This window comes from Panthera onca, chromosome B3, assembly GCF_046562875.1.
Source record: "Panthera onca isolate mPanOnc1 chromosome B3, mPanOnc1 haplotype 2, whole genome shotgun sequence".
NCBI classification, from domain to species: Eukaryota; Metazoa; Chordata; class Mammalia; order Carnivora; family Felidae; genus Panthera; species Panthera onca.
Window position 1 is genome coordinate 48,373,755 of NC_138344.1, and position 17,568 is coordinate 48,391,322.

The following is a 17,568-nucleotide window of genomic DNA, read 5'->3' on the forward strand; positions in this document are numbered from 1 at the left end:
TATTTTTGACTAGTTTATATTTTTGTACCTTTAAGCATTGTGTAACTTACATAGTTAATTTATAAATGATATGAATAAACATTGAAGATTGACTTGCTACAAGGATTTTGAGTGATGTGTTGAGGATTATGCTGAATGTTAGGCTTAATTTCAAAGATTGAAAAGCATATTTAAAAAAAAAAAAGAGTGAGACCAAAAACAACCCCCCCCCCCCAAAAAAATCTCATTTTAAGAATTGCATTACGGTATTAGTTATCCTGTGAACAGAACATTGTTCCTTCCCATTGTTTTAAGTGTTGGGTAAATATAATCTGACACTGAGTTAGATATTAACTGACACCATATCTTGCCTGATCAACCGGCAGTTAAAATTATGAACCAGGAAAACCAGATGGAGACTAACCAAAATCTCCACATGGGCTGGAATAACCTATGGCTGGTTTCAAAATTATGAATAGGTAACCTAAAAATATTTACTCAGATTAAAGTGAAATCAGTGAATATGTCTTCCCAATGGAGAATGGGCTCTAATAATGAAATTCTTTTTCTTTGAAAATTAGAACCACTTAAAATTGAATAGGCCACCTCACAGTATAGAGCCGTCTCTATCAGGGGAAGTGTTCACACTGTCATACTGATGTAACCATCATGTATGAGCATGGTCATTTTCACATCCAGCAGGAAATTAAACCATACAACTTCTGAATGTATTGCCAGTTCTGAGGTTTCATAAAATTAAATAAATCTATGACCTATTTCAAGTATGGTTGCTTTTAATTTGGGGCTCTCTGTGTTCTCTTTGACATATAAGATGTCAACTATAGAATTTTTAATCATAAGCAGTTTTATTCTTAACATTATCTACTATTTGATTCAGGAAGAGTAATTTGAGCTGTTTATGTCTACAAGGTACTTATTTATCTACTAGAGTATATACTAAAGATAAGGTCATTGTAAAAAAAAAAAAAAAAAAATCAATCTTCCTAAAGGGGAATTCCTCTCTTCTAATGGAATAAATAAGAATCAAAAAACATGAAATGGGGTGGTCATATTCCAAAGTTACACTCAGGATTTGACAAGCACATTTTGCATTGATCATCTTGATATTTAACTTTGCCAACCTTTCACACATCCCTTCCACCAAAGCAAAAAATTTTGGTATGCTAATATAATGAAAAAAACATGAAAACTTAAGTCCCAGAGGGAGAATAGAGTGGATATATTACATCTCTTATTAGACTCATTGTCCTGCTTTTCTTTATCTGGTGTCAGTTCTTTTAGGCATATATATATGCCAATGCTATCACAAGAGCCTAGTGGGCAGTGTTTTCTTTATTGCCTTTTTATGTGTTTCTTTAAGGTTTTTTTGTTTTAAGTATGATGTACTTAATGTCATATTAAGACTGAATGGGACCTCTTAAATCTTCTTAATGCGGACAATACAGTGGTGAACCACATAGATATGGTCACTGCCCTGGTTGCACATATAGCCTAATGGAGGAGAAAAACGATAAGTAAATCAGCTGTTACATAATTATTATAAGTCATGAAAGGAAAGAAACAGAGCACACTCTTAGATAATATGGTGAGGGTGTCACAGGAGAGCGCTGCTTTAGATAAGGTAGTGTTGTTAGAGACACTTTTGAAATAACATTTGAGCTGAGACTTGAAGAATAAGAAAAATAATCTTTTCAGGTTATGTCAAGTCCCTGAGGTGCAAAAGAACCAACCTCATTTACATTTTCTTTCTGTGCTTATTTAAACCATAAAAATAACTGATTTAACTTGCTACTGAAATGGTTATGATTTGATGCAGTTCATTTAAATTGTCAGCACCCCAAAATAGTCACCTCTTCATTTTGTACCTTAAACCTGACCCCTGAACCACTCAGAGTGTAACATGTAGTCTCAAGTTAAATATAACATTAAATCTCTCCCAGTTTGGCTTCTTAAATTCAGGTCACTTTAGGAATGTTGCCAGTGTATTCAGCAGTTTACAAGAACTGAAGTCCCAGTTAACATTATACCCTGTTCACAGTCCTTCCAGTTGTTTTCCTTTGTTTCTTCTTCCTAAATCTCTTTTTGGCTCTTAGCTGCATGGCTTCATCAAGAAGCTGCTCTGGTCCATGCTGAAATTAGGGGTGAGGTGGGGAAATTTGATGGGATTACTTTGGAATTCCTCTGACTTCCTCTTTGGTGTTTCTCAGGTAATGGTTCTCTCAGAGGCCAGCAGTTATGAGGAAGGCTTTGGTAGCCAGGACAAGATGTGGGCCTTGACCTGCTGCTGAACTGGTAGAGGAGGGATTGGCTTTGTACCTATGACTGGCAGGTCTAGAGAAAAACAGAATACCTGATTCCAGTAGTAGTTAAGACTTGGCTTGTTTCCCTGTTCCCACTTGAAGTTACTGCCTTACAAAGTACCTTTTTCCTGGCAATAGTAAAAGTGGTAGGGGTGAAGAGAGAACACTGGACCTTGGAATTTCTCTGTGCCTTCATTTTTTTTCCCCTTATCAGTAAAATGAGAGTGTTGGTATAGATGATCCCTAAAGTCCCTTTTAGGTCTAATATATCATGTTTCTCTTTTAAGCCGTATAGTTTTGTTTCTGATGTCTGACTTACATAATGTGTATATTGGGAATTATCTCCCTATATATTAACTTGATACATATGTGGAAATGTCGAGTCCTACTGGTTGAGCTGGATATGCTCATTTCAGAGTGCAGGGTTGGATTGTAATTGGAAAACTTTGTACCACCAGTATCTCTTACTACAAGTTTTTTGTATGCTGTTGAAAGCAGTGGTATTGTATACCCTGAGGATGAAACAAGCTAACTAAACCTGAGTTAGCCTCCAAAGAACAATCAATGAAAATTGTGGTGAATGACTTGAAGATGTGGTTTTTTATTTTGTCAGAGTAGTCAAATTGTATTGAAATAGCACTGTCCTATATATTCTGAATTTTTTTGCTCTAAATTGGTACCTCCTTCTTTTGCAGGAGCTATTGCGACAATCTTGGTTACCATCCATTAAGTGCTGCTGATTTTGGAAAGATCATGAAAAATGTCTTTCCAAACATGAAGGCACGTCGCCTGGGCACAAGAGGCAAATCTAAATATCCTTTACCAGAATGGTTTTTTTAGTAGTCTCTTTAGTAATCACTTATTACAGAACATCTGCTGTTGTAGTTCAACTAGCAACTATATTTAGAAATAAATTTAAGTCAACAGATACAAACAACTCTAAAGCTCTTAGTAGAATAATTGCAAACATTATTTTCCTGGCTATATATCAAACTGCCAGAGAAATAACAAATAGTGGTTTTAGGATTTTGATAGATTTCACCTTGTTCTGTCATTCTTGTGTGTTCTTACTGGTCTGATCTCCTTTTCTTCAACAATAAGAATTAACTGAGACATGCCAGAGTGCAGCAGTAGTAAGTCATATCAATAAAAGTGGGGAAAGATGTTAGCTGTCTTCTTCCTGTAATTTTGAAACGTAGGGATCTTCTTGGCAAAATGTACAACATTCAAGAAAATTTCTTGTGGAATTTGTACTGGAAGATTATATTCTCTTTAAAGTATTTTTCAGCCAACCATTTAAAGCCATATTAAAATTAAAGCCAGAGCATACAAAATGTCCCTCTTGTGACAGAGAAATGCTTAGTAGCAAACAGAAGGAAATGAAGATTAAGAACTTATTAAAGTCTTTCCTTCTCTTGGAAGAAGATTGTAAAATAGAGGGTCTCTGTATTAGAAAAACATTATTTCTCATTACTTAGCCCTTGGTCTTTTTCAAAGCACAGAAGCTCACTCCTGTGGAGATGAGAGGAAAGGGGAGGGAAGGGGCACTGCTCCAGGTGTTCTCTAGCCACTTGTTGCATGACCCATCATTGTTCCCTGTGTACAAACAAAAATGTCTTGATGGGTCTTTGGCATGTTACAGGTGATAATCCTGTGTGTTTCAGTGGAAAAAGAACTGAAAAGGTTAAAGCCCTTGTGACACTCTTTAAGAGTTGTTTTTGTCCCAGTGCCCTGGGCTAAAGTTTCCCTCTGGTGTGCCAGGTTTCCATCTGGATATTCCTTTCCTTCTGACCTGTTTGTTGCTGGTGGTTGGCACAGCCTATTAGGAACATTTATTCATAAAATTTATAACAGATGAAAATGATTTTGTTTCATTTAAGACAGTAACATTCTGCAGACTATTTCAGTTTGAAAAGAGTGAAAGTGTCCTGAGTTTATAATATTATGGTTGCTCTTACCGAGGAACTCTGAAAGTAGTTGTTATCTCATGTTGATTGTATTCTTATGTATGGCTACTTCTCAAATGCTAATTATATAAGCAGTTCATTTAATTTAGAATGCTTTAGACCTTAACTGTTTATTACATATTGCTACAGTGGACTAAGGAAAAAAGCCTTTGTTCACATGCCAACACTGCCCAATCTTGATTTTCACAAAACTGGAGATGGGGTAAGAATTCTGCCTTTTCTTTTTACTAAGTAGAGTCATGCCTTATTTTCAGCATTGAAAAGCATACTGCATAGTCTCCTTTTGATAAAACCAGGGACCAGGAACTATGCCTTTTACAAAATATGTAAGACAAAAAATTTAACAGTGGCTGAAAAATGTTAAAATATCTGACTGTGACAACATGGCTCGTGAAATTAGGGGTAACAGAAATCAAAACTGGTTTCTAGATACATCCATGATATATATTGACAATAGGTATGTTGTCAAGAGGAGAGATTAAGGTGTGGGATAATATATATATATATAGTATGAATGTCTTTTTTTTTCCTTTTTGATTTACTTATATATTTATCTAATACCACCTTGGTGTACAAAAGACTTGGGGTGGCCAAAAGTATAAAGAAGACAAAATATATAGCTAGTGGCATAGTTTGTTTTATTGATGTCAGAAGAGGCTTTTAGAAAGATTCACAATATCTCTTAGCCTTCATATATGTTTAACAACCATTTAAATGTTGTATTCATAGTGCTGCTGGTAACTGTGCCCTGGTGGGGATAGGGATAGGCCTTTTCTTTGCAAGGCTCTTATATGCCTGCCAGCAGGGCATTTTATATGACTTTGACCCGACAGATACAGATTGCGTCTTCTAATTAAGAATACATGTCTTTGATGTGCTTCAGTTTAATTTCTCTGAGTTTTCTTTTATATTAACTTTTCCTTTTTCCTTCATTTAGTTGGAAGGAGCTGAACCTTCTGGGCAGCTTCAAAATATTGATGAGGAAGTTATCTCTTCTGCTTGCCGTCTTGTGTGTGAATGGGCCCAGAAAGTGTTAAGCCAGCCATTTGACACGGTCTTGGAATTAGCCCGCTTCCTTATAAAAAGTCACTATATAGGCACTAAGTCGATGGCAGCTCTAACGGTAATGGCAGCAGCACCACCAGGTACAAAATTACCGTTAATAAGCTAAAACTGACAGATATTAATATATTTTAGAGTTGATAGCAAAAGAAGAGTTTCACCAGAGGACTTCTTTGTCTTTTTAGTGTTTGTATGAGTTTACTGTCACTTCACTTAGCACTAAGTTCAGATGGATTTGTTGAGCCAACAAAAATAGTAGTAATTATAGTCATTTCATTGTAAAGCTTAAAGCTATAGTTTATTTTTCTATAGTACATTTCCCTGCTGAAACATGAAACTTTCAAGATTTCCCAGTTGATATTCCATTAATATTTTTATTGCTATTTTAAAATTCAAAGAATATGTACTTTTAAGTATATGTGTGTCTAAATTAATAAATATTAGATAAGATTAAATGTTTTAAATGACTTGCTAGATTCCTTTAGAAACTAATACTTAGGTTATTATAAAATATTATTAAATGTTATAAAATATATAAATTATAAAATGATAGCGTTATTATAAAATAGCAAAAGTGATTTTTTAAAAATATATATTCAAATGAGTATTTTTGTTTAAATAGGGATTTTTTCATTTGACAGTTTTAGGAAGTATTGGAATAAACGACTCTTTCCTAAATTAGTAAGAAAGTATCTGTTTTGATGCAATTTTTAAATATCTCATTTCAGTCATACCTTATAAACTTAAGGAAAAGTCTAAGTTGTTATTACTCTAGGAAATTATAACTTCTGCGAAAAATATATTAATGTGAAACTTGTTTTCCAGAGATGATTCTTCTGATTGTTAAGTGTAAACAATTTTAAATCTACAATAGATTCATCCCAGCCAGAATTACAGTTCCTTAAATAACTTCACTTTTTAAAAATTTTAATAGTTTTAACAATTGTCTTCCTTTCAGTTTATGTTTATCAGAAGATTTACATATTTGGGGGAGGGGTGTATAATTGTTCTGTCCTTTCATTTTATTGTCAATTGAGGACTCACTTCAAAATAATCTCTTACCAGAGCTTTGTCATGATTCTCTCTGTCTAGATTGTAAACTGTGACTTAAATCTGTTCGCTTACATATGAGCAGGAGAGTGCTTGGGTAGCCTTACCTAGCTAGATAGCTTGTATATGTTACCTCATTTCTTCCCTCCAGCAGTCCTGGGAGGCATGTGATATTCATTCCCACTTTACAGATCAGGAAACAGGTTTAAGAAGGTTAAGTAATTTTATCCATTGCCAGATAAGTAGTGGGACCAGGATCTGAATTCTGATTTGTCAGGTCTCACAGCCCAGGTTGGCTACGTTACTATACTGTCTTCTTCGGGCAAAATGAGGTTTTAAAAGATAATGGGCCCTACAACTTTCCGTGTTCTCTTTCTCCTGCTTCTACTGATACCCAGATAAGTACTTTAATAAGCTGAGGACTTGGTAGGTATCATGGAACATGAAACGTTTCTTCCTTCCTTATTTTCACAAAGTCTGACTGAGAGAAGTGGTGAATGATTGGATGAATGATTTTTTAAAGCAGAAGTGTAAAGAAAGATGTGTTTTTAAGCAAAAATACTAAAAATTTCATGTATAAATATGTTTCACTTTGTGAAAATAGCTTGGGAAGTTGTTACTTTAGCAATTAATTATATCATTACTCAGAGCATTTTTAGACTTAAAATTTTGTTCTCAGCCACTGCCATATTTTTTAATACCTTTGGTATTAATTTAATTAATTAATTTAATACCTTTGGTAGTGATTAATGTTCAATCGTTTGAAGGTGAATTTGGTTTTTTATAAAAATAGTCTCCATATTAAGAACAGGTTGTGTTACAAATGTCCTTTTTGTAAGTCAGCTGCTTGGAAATCATTCCTGTCCAGAAACCCTGGCAGGAGGGAGACATCTGAGCTTTGAGCCATTGGCAGAGGCTTTTGGGTGCAGGTGCTGAGAAGCCAGAGCTGAGGCTGGGGGCCAAGAGGGAGCAGTACAGTCTGAGATGGATTTGAAGAGGAAAAATTGGCACTAAGGTGATCAAAAGATGAGGGATTTTTGAGGAGTGAGCATGCGGGAAAAAGTTTACAGTCACTTCTTTTTCTCCGTCCTGTTCCCCCTCCCCAAATTGTTGATGAAAAGCAGAAACTAGGCTGGGGAAGGGAAAGGCAAGGTGTACCAGCAGGATGGCGTGGTCCTCCCCTTTGCTCTCCGCTGTTTTTACCAACCACAGCTTAGTTTCTAATGATTGTAATGCTACACCCTAAATATGAAAAGAGCTTTTTAAAAAATTAACTGTATCACATCATCAGTCCTTAACTTAAAATTTATCTCTTGCTTGGTTTATCATTCGTCTTTTCTCACTGTTGCTGTTACTACTGCTTTAAAAAGTTTTCTCAGTGACACTTTTTCAAAATATCTTAAGCTCAGTTTTATTCAGAAGCTCTGCTTATTTCTCCTATGTCATACTGGAATAATTGTATAGTAACAGTTAAAATAGTCCCTCTTTTTGTAAATTTCTGGTAGAATTAAAGACTTGTTTTCGCTGTACACATTTTTCTAAATATGAACGGTTTCAGCAAATATTTATTGAATACCCCTTGTAGGCTGAATATTTAAATCATGAAAATGCATGAATTTCTAATTAGAGAAGGTGGAAGGAAATTTCTGACATCTGATAAAATGCGAAACCTGCTCCCTTGGCATTTATTTATCTTAGCTTCTGCATATTTATGTCATAGCTACTACTCTTTTCAAAACCTTCATCTTGTTATTGCTGATTTAATTGAAACTGTCACCTCATTTGAACCATATTTTAAGGTGTCAGTTAAAACAGTACTGACAAATGCTTACAAACTGAAAGTGTAACCCTTATGTTTTATTAAGAGATTGTGAGTTAAAATTTGCTGGTTTTGGTTGCTTTGTCCAGTAGATGGCTACATATTCAAAGAAATTGAGTTGTAACTGCCTTCTATAAAACAGAGTATTTATTTTAGCTTTCTTTTCTGTTTATTTTCAGGAATTAAAGGAATTACCCAGCCGTCTGCTTTTATACCTACAGCTGAGAGTAATTCTTTTCAGCCTCAGGTGAAGACTTTGCCTTCTCCTATTGATGCTAAACAGCAATTGCAACGGAAAATTCAGAAGAAGCAGCAAGAACAAAAACTACAGTCCCCTTTGCCAGGAGAATCCTCAGCAAAAAAACCAGAAGGCGCTACAACCAATGGAGTGACTAATCTTTCTAATGGAAATCCTGCAATCCTTTCTCCTCAGCCTATTGGTATCGTTGTGGCAGCTGTCCCTAGTCCCATTCCGGTAATAACATTAAATAAGTGTTTGACCTCACTGGGATGGTGGGAGATCATTTGTTTAATTAAAAGGGGCACATGAGCGGTGCCTAGGTGGCTCAATTGGTTATGCGTCTGACTCTTGGTTTTGGCTCAGGTCATGATCTCTCAGTTCCTTAGATGGAGCCCCGTGTCAGGCTCCACACTGACAGTGTGAAGCCTGGTTAGGATCTTGGGATTCTCTGTCTTTTCCTCTCTCTCTCCCCATCCCCTATGCTCTCGCGCTCGCTCTCTCTCTCTCTCAGTAAAAAAATAAACAAAGAAACTTAAAAAAAATGGTACATAAGAAGGAGGCAATTATAGGTATAGATTCAGTACAAATTGATTTTGTGAGCACAAACATATTCAGCTTCAGTCATTTGTCTTTTAGTCACAGTATACGATGTTGATTACAAAGCAAGGTATAAAATGAACATAAGTGAAAATACAGAGATTCAAGACATGCGCAGTATGCATACATAACCAGTCAGAGCTTTATGTTAAAGAGGAGTCGTTTTCAGAATTGGTTCATCCCTAGCTAAGCCAAGATGATCAGTTGCAAAGTTTTTTTGGTTTTTGGTTTAAACTCTTCTTCTTTTTAACATTCAAATGGAGCAAAGTTGTAATACATATTGATAAACTTTAAGGTAGACTTATGGCTATGGCTTGCTGGACATAGGGCCTTGGACAAGTCTCCCTTAGCTATTCTGAGACCATTTCCTTATTAACAAATAGAGATTATAGTCTTCTATCTCACATAACTGAGGTTATGATAAAGGGGCTTTTAAAATGAGAGTGCATGGGGTGCCTGGGTGGCTCAGTCGGTTAAGCGTCCAGGTCCAGGTCATGATCTTGCGGTTTGTGAGTTCGAGCCCCATGTCAGGCTCTGTGCTGACAGCTCAGAGCCTGGAGCCTGCTTCGGGTTCTGTGTCTCCCCCTCTCTCTGCCCCTCCCATGCTCATGCTCTGTCTTTCTCTGTCTCTCAGTAATAAATAAACATTAAAAAAAAATTTTTTTAAATGAGAGTGCATCATGCTACAACAAAGTGGTATTTTATGTTATTATTGATGGTATTGTTGAGATATTTTATCAAATTTGTTTTTCTTATCATCATCATTATCCTGTCATTAAAACGTGGTATACCTGGGGCGCCTGGTTGGCTCAGTCGGTTAAGCGTCCGACTTCAGCTCAGGTCACGATCTCGCCGTCTGTGAGTTCGAGCCCCACTTCGGGCTCTGGGCTGATGGCTCAGAGCCTGGAGCCTGCTTCCGATTCTGTGTCTCCCTCTCTCTCTGACCCTCCCCCGTTCATGCTCTGTCTCTCTCTGTCTCAAAAATAAATAAAAAACCTTAAAAAAAATTTTTTTTAATAAAAAATAAAACGTGGTATACCTGGTAACTATACTCTTATGCTATTGACTATAGAGAAAATTTGTGGAGGCAGTAGTTTTATCTGAGACCTTATCCACAGTGATTTAATTACTAATGTCCAAGGTAGATGCATTTACAGGACAGTTCCCCCACCATTCCCCCATGAGTGAGTCGTTTTCTTGGCCCAAAGGTAGATACCTTTATGGTTGCATGTTTCTTCAAGATTTTGTCATCTCTTCCTATCACCTCCTTAAAAATGATTATTTTGGCAAGTATTCATCACAAATGTGAAGTTTTTAATCTTGTTTATTGAAAAGTGTCTTAATGTTTTTCTTACATATTTTTATTTGATAACTATATTGCACTGTGTTGCATTTTTTATAATATTTCTGTGTCTGGTACTGGTCTAACATCATACATATATAGAACTCTCGTCTAAGAAAGGAACTGTTTTGTTTTTTTTCTTAGCATTACATTTATTAATGCCTTCATACTATACAGATACGTGAATTGCTGTTTATATCCTAAACTCGTTAAATCTGACTTTTTTGTTTTCCACCTTTTAACAGGTCCAGCGAACCAGGCAATTGGTAACTTCACCAAGCCCAATGAGTTCTTCTGACGGCAAAGTTCTTCCCCTCAATGTACAAGTGGTCACTCAGCACATGCAGTCTGTGAAACAGGCACCAAAGACTCCTCAGAACGTTCCAGCCAGTCCTGGTGGGGATCGTTCTGCCCGGCACCGCTACCCTCAGATCTTACCCAAACCAGCTAACAGCAGTGCACTCACCATTCGCTCCCCGACTACTGTCCTCTTTACTAGCAGTCCCATCAAAACCGCTGTTGTGCCCACTTCACACATGAGTTCTCTAAATGTGGTGAAAATGACAGCAATATCTCTCACACCCAGCAACGGTAGTGCCCCTCTTAAACATTCTGCCTCAGTAAACAGTGCTACAGGAACAACAGAAGAATCAAGGACCATTCCACAGATCAAGAATGGTTCTGTCGTATCACTTCAGTCTCCTGGATCTAGGACCAGCACCGGGGGATCATCTGCTGTGGAAGTCAAAATGGAACCTGAAGCATCATCAGATGAGCATCCTGCACAGTGCCAAGAGAACTCTGATGGGGCAAAAGCTCCCAAAACAACACCTAGTGCCCTTTTGGGGCAGAAAAGTAATACAGATGGAGTAGTGCAAAAACCTTCAAATGAAGGTGTCACTGAAGTAAAAGCAACTAAGGTCTGTGACCAGAGGACCAAATGTAAAAGTCGCTGTAATGAAATTCCGCCAGGCACTTCAACAGGCAATAATCAAAGCACTATCACTCTCTCAGTTGCCACTCAGAACTTAACTTTCACCAGCACCAGCTCACCAGCTAATGGTGACTCAATAAATAAAGACCCTAAATTATGCACTAAAAGTCCAAGAAAGCGACTGTCTTCTGCATTGCAAGAGTCCCAGGTGCCTCCCATAAAGAAACCAATTGTGGAACAGCTTTCTGCAGTTATCATAGAAGGTCAGAAACCAGGCAGTGTTGAGAAGGACCAAAAGGTTCCACATTCAGGGAAAATAGAAAGTTCAACAGCCGGTGCTCAGATTCCTAGCAAGGTATCAATAAATGTCAATTCACACATAGTGGCAAATCGACCCTTAAATTCTGCTCTCATTGCTAGTGATTCAGCTTCCGAACAGCAAACACCATCATCATCTCCAGATATCAAAGTAAAACTTGAAGGGAATGTCTTTCTTTTGGACAGTGATTCAAAACCAGATGGCAGCTTTAATTCAAACGAATGGCAACAGGTCAGTAAGGATTCTGAGTTTATATCTGCCGGCTGTGAACAACAACAAGATATCAGTGTTATGACAATTCCTGAGCACTCTGATATCAATGACTTAGAGAAATCTGTTTGGGAATTAGAAGGAATGCCACAGGATACATATACCCAACAGCTGCATAGCCAGATACAAGAATCTTCTTTGAATCAAATACAAGCACAGTCTTCAGATCAGTTACCTCTACAGTCTGAACTGAAAGAGTTTGAGCCTTCTGTTTCCCAGACAAATGAAAGCTACTTTCCTTTCGATGATGAGCTTACACAAGATAGTATTGTGGAAGAGCTGGTGCTTATGGAGCAGCAGATATCAATGAACAATTCTCATTCTTATGGTAACTGTTTGGGAATGGCCCTTCAGAGTCAGTCAGTAACTCCAGGAGCTCCAATGTCATCTCATGCCTCCAGTACCCACTTCTACCATCCAATCCATAGCAATGGCACTCCGATCCACACACCCACACCCACTCCTACTCCAACGCCCACCCCCACCCCAACCCCAACTCCAACATCTGAAATGATTGCTGGGTCTCAGAGTCTGTCCCGGGAGAGCCCTTGTTCCAGGCTAGCCCAGACCACACCTGTGGATAGTGCTTTAGGAAGTAGCCGACACACACCCATTGGTACTCCACATTCTAACTGCAGCAGTAGTGTCCCTCCCAGCCCTGTTGAATGCAGGAATCCGTTTGCATTTACCCCAATAAGCTCCAGTATGGCGTATCATGATGCCAGCATTATCTCAAGCAGTCCTGTGAAACCAATGCAAAGACCCATGGCCACACACCCTGACAAAACCAAGCTTGAATGGATGAATAATGGGTATAGTGGGGTTAGTAATTCGTCAGTTTCTGGCCATGGCATTCTCCCAAGCTATCAGGAACTAGTGGAAGACCGTTTCAGGAAACCTCATGCTTTTGCTGTGCCTGGACAGTCTTACCAGTCTCAATCCAGACATCATGACACTCATTTTGGTCGTTTGACTCCTGTCTCTCCTGTGCAGCATCAAGGTGCCACTGTAAGTAACACCAACAAACAGGAGGGTTTTGCAGTCCCTGCCCCTCTTGATAATAAAGGAACTAATTCATCTGCCAGCAGCAACTTCAGGTGCCGGAGTGTGAGCCCTGCTGTTCATCGCCAACGTAATCTTAGTGGAAGCACCCTGTATCCAGTATCTAATATCCCCCGATCTAATGTGACCCCCTTTGGAAGTCCAGTAACCCCAGAAGTTCACGTTTTCACAAACGTTCACACAGATGCATGTGCCAACAACATAGCTCAAAGAAGTCAATCAGTTCCATTGACGGTCATGATGCAGACAGCCTTCCCGAATGCTCTTCAGAAGCAAACAAACAGTAAAAAAATAACCAGTGTTTTGTTGAGTAAACTTGATTCTGACAATGATGATGCAGTAAGAGGTTTGGGCATGAACAACCTGCCCTCCAATTACACAGCCCGGATGAATCTCACTCAGATTTTGGAAACTTCCACTGTTTTTCCTAGTGCCAATCCACAGAATATGATCGATTCCAGCACTTCTGTTTATGAATTCCAAACACCATCTTACCTCACTAAAAGTAATAGCACCGATCAGATCAGTTTTTCTCCTGAAGATAATCAAGCACAATCAGAAATTGGAGAGCAACAATTAGATTTCAATAGCACTGTTAAAGACCTGTTGAGTGGAGACAGCTTGCAATCCAACCAGCAGCTGGTAGGTCAGGTAGCATCTGATCTCACTAATACTGCGTCTGATTTCTCTAGTGACATCAGGTTGTCTTCTGAGCTCTCAGGCAGCATCAATGATTTGAACACTTTAGACCCAAATCTACTGTTTGATCCAGGGCGTCAGCAGGGACAAGATGATGAAGCTACACTGGAAGAATTAAAGAATGACCCATTATTTCAACAAATTTGCAGTGAATCCATGAGCTCTATGACTTCATCAGGTTTTGAGTGGATAGAAAGCAAGGACCATCCTACTGTTGAAATGTTGGGTTAAATAGTGTTTTATAATATGTAGCACACTGTATCTAAAGACATATGTATTGTATTTGTCTTAATGGAAGTGCCTCCCGCAGCAGAAACACTTAACTATTAATTGTGACATTTTAAAAGAGTTTGCTGCAGAAGTGGTTTCTTCTTCAGTAGGAAATGGTTAGACTTGCCTCAGTTCTTAACAAGTTTCTGAAGACAGTAGGCTGTAGGAGAACAAGTATTAGGTTTTAAATTTTATAATGTTGCCCCATGTAATCACATTGTTGGCTAGTAAGCAATTGACTAACCAGCTTTTACAAGAGCAGTCTAGATCTTTATTTTGTGTAAGTTCGTTTTAATTCATCAGTTGATCTGCACAGAATGTAGAGGAAACCATTGATTTTAGGTATAGGCTATTTTTTTGTTGTTGTTGTTGGCATTATCTTTTAGATATGAAATCATAGCTAAGGTAAATTGTAGAGAAGAAGGTCTTCCTTGAAACAGGGATAATATTCAGGTTATTATCGGTATTTAGGCTTGAAGCATAGAGCTACTGTAGAATGAACAAAATCTCCGTAGGGCTTTCTGGGACTTCAGTACCATTTGCACCTGCATTTTGAAGGGCTTAAATAGGAGAAAATAATGGAAAATTAAATGTTAATTTAAGGAAAGCAAAAGCTGCACTAAAATTTTTAAAAGGAAAAACTAGTAGCCATTTATATTTGTGACTTTGCATTAGTCTTATTTTAAAATTTAATTTCAATATGGAGCCAGCACACACACAGAGACCTGCATACACGTGTGAGTGCACGCGCACACACGAGAACTCCAAACATTGTAGAATCTGTTACTAGGATAAATACAAGCATGTTAGAAAAAACATTTTATGTTTTAGTGTTTGGAAATTGAGATAGGGGAATTTAGAAAGAATAAAAGCATTTTCTTAGTTCTATCACAACGGCTACCTGCACATATTAAAATTCTATTTAAGATTTAATTTGAAGTTTTTTAATTATAATATTCTTAAGTCCTCAATTTAGTGACTGACTCCTTCACTCCTGACTATAGTAATACACGTTGATCATGGGATCCAAATAAACAGGAAGGAGATGACATAAAAAACAAACAAACAAACAAACATTTCGCCACCTAAGGTCTGAAGCCACAAATCTTTATGTCTCTGCTAAAGGGGACATCAATAGTACTTGAAGAAGAGGAGCATTTTATTACATGCTTAATTTATTTATTGTGATAACCACAATTGCAAAAGAAGCACTCAGGATTTGTTTTAAAATGTTTCTCTGTTTGGCTCCCATTTTGTTTTATGAGTAATTATTTATGAATTTCTTGTTGACACAAATCTGCTCACTAGTCCGCTCCGTTTGAGTGAATTTAGGATTTCTTTCAAATAGATTTCAAAATTGCCATTAAGTTTTTAAAGCTAACATTAAACCATTGCTATGCTACTTTGAGCCTAGCTAAGCTTTCCTTTACCTTAATTAGCAAGCCAATGAGAAGACTACAATCAATGAATATTTAACAAATGTGATGAAGGGTTTAATTTAATAAGGTTTCATTGCTCAATAAATTTGCAAGGTAGGGTATTAACATATTTTGATAAATAAACGGTGCTAGGGTTGGCTCAGAGGTTTATATATTGATATGTCCTAGTTATTGGCGTTTGTGTGTGTTTGCTGTTATTTGATTTAATGATCTGTTAGATATTTTTTCTTGATGCTAATTATTTCTTCACTGTACATTGAGACACAGCACTACTGCACACCAAAGTATGCAATACCCAAAGGAAACTGTGTGATTTCTTTCAACAAATGATGGGAGCCTTTCTAGATGAGATACTCTGAAAAGGAGATTTTGAGGCCATTCTAATCCCTTGTTTACATTATTAGCTTCCTACTAATATAAAAATAATGGAAATCTTTTTTTATAAAAATATAAAGACTGGAGGATTTTTAACCCTCTGTACAGTATTGCAGCAAACACTTTAAATTTGGCTGAATTCGTCCAGCAAACTTTCTGGGGTTCATATATTGCACTAAATTTGTTGAACCTGTGGTAGGCACATCTCTTAGGATAAATGCAACCAATACAGTCCACAGATTAAACTTTTTAAATGTGTTTCATTATGAAAAGACAAAATGTCATCAAAGTGACAGATAAAATTGTCTTATGTAGCAATGTGCATTGATCTCAATGAGATATTTCTATTTCTTATTCTCTTACATGAGAATATTACAGCAGGAAGAATTAAGTTTAGTTTGCTTCACCATGTTAATACATGATCACAAAATGTGCATGAGTGTTATTGACTTATCTTGTACAGTACTAGGTATTCCTGTAACCACTTTTTTTTTTTCTTGACTGTATTGAAACTGGTTCAGTGTTAACCAGGCAAGCATAGTTATTCACGAGTTATTTACTTTTTTATGTTGACTAATTCTGCTTAGTTATTGTTGACTATGTTCTTTTCTCAGATTATTTTCATTGTTTTCATGTTTAAAACATTTTTCATACTGTTTATCATGATAAGACTTCATGAAATAAATAATTTTGCATATAATTGCAATAAGCACTGACTTTTGAACTGAAAAGAAGGAAAGTGTTTTGTTTTTTTTTTTTTTTTTGTGCAGTGCATCTGAGGTTCATATAATAGTCTTGTACTATAATGTGCTTTACTACACCATAAATGACAAAAAACAAGCCCTGTTTCATGTTTTCATTTAGTGCAAAAAGTCAGATTTCCCCAGTGTTTTGTTGTCTGTTGTACCTGCTGAAACTCCAGTAGTTGAATATTGCAGTAGCATTTCAGTTCTCTTTTTTTATTGAAAGTGCTCAAAAATTGTTTTTTAAATGTTTTCAAAAACAATTAAAAACATTTTATATTAAACTGACTGGGTCTTAAGGTGATTTGTGGGATCCATCTTACATAGGCAGTGTGCCGTTTTCAAACAGACCTGATGCCATTCTTCCTTAGATCTCATGAAATTCATAGAAATGGATAAAAATCAGCACAAGGCTGAACAGGGCTACTAATCTTCTCTCTGTTATTAATCCAACAGGATACACAGGTCTCATTTTATTCATCAGAACTCTGCTGTTCACTTAGGATTTATTACTGATGAGTGGTAAATAGCACGGAGCTTTATGTTATCCCCAAACATCTTTGCTTTTGCTCATTCACATAATGTTTGCTTTAAAGTGCTAGTCTGTGGAGTACCTAGGTATGTATATTTTTGAAGCTTTGAATAGAAGTATAGTAGGAAAAAAGTGGAGAAAATTCTAAAGCACAAGTGTGCCCAAAGCAGCATCGACATTTTGGTGAGCCAGAAATACAAAACACACTGAACTTGTAAACTGGAACCTGAGCTGTAGGTATGGAATCAGAAAGAAGCATACAGAAATTTCAACTCAAAAAAGGAAGAAGAAGAGACATTTCAACTCCTAACTCCTACAGAGTAATGAAACCAGGGTCTGAGATGGAGTTTCCACACCCTTTTGAAATAACTGCATCAACAACCAGTGCCTGGGGCTATATAACTTATATTGTAGCCGGGACCTGAGCCAAACAGGCTGTTCATCCGTGTGATCTGTGACAGCCCCACTAACACTACAGGACTGTAGCCATGACTGGGCAGGTGGTAGAAGCAATTATAAAAGGAAAGAAGAGAGTAGCGATTGAGAA

At 37.1% G+C, this 17,568-nt stretch overlaps 1 protein-coding gene across 2 annotated transcripts in view; it reads left to right on the plus strand.

The window, feature by feature from the left end:
- RFX7 (regulatory factor X7) overlaps positions 1-16,773 on the plus strand; it is a 140,937-nt gene extending 124,164 nt beyond the window's left edge. For both annotated transcript variants that reach the window (XM_081795869.1, XM_081795868.1), the window contains exons 6-10: positions 2,996-3,112; positions 4,385-4,469; positions 5,205-5,412; positions 8,378-8,673; positions 10,624-16,773. In XM_081795869.1, coding sequence (XP_081651995.1) covers positions 2,996-3,112; positions 4,385-4,469; positions 5,205-5,412; positions 8,378-8,673; positions 10,624-13,893 — 3,976 coding nt within the window. In that variant the 3' untranslated portion in view covers positions 13,894-16,773. The remainder of the gene's footprint in view (positions 1-2,995; positions 3,113-4,384; positions 4,470-5,204; positions 5,413-8,377; positions 8,674-10,623) is intronic.
- Positions 16,774-17,568: the final 795 nt, after the last annotated feature.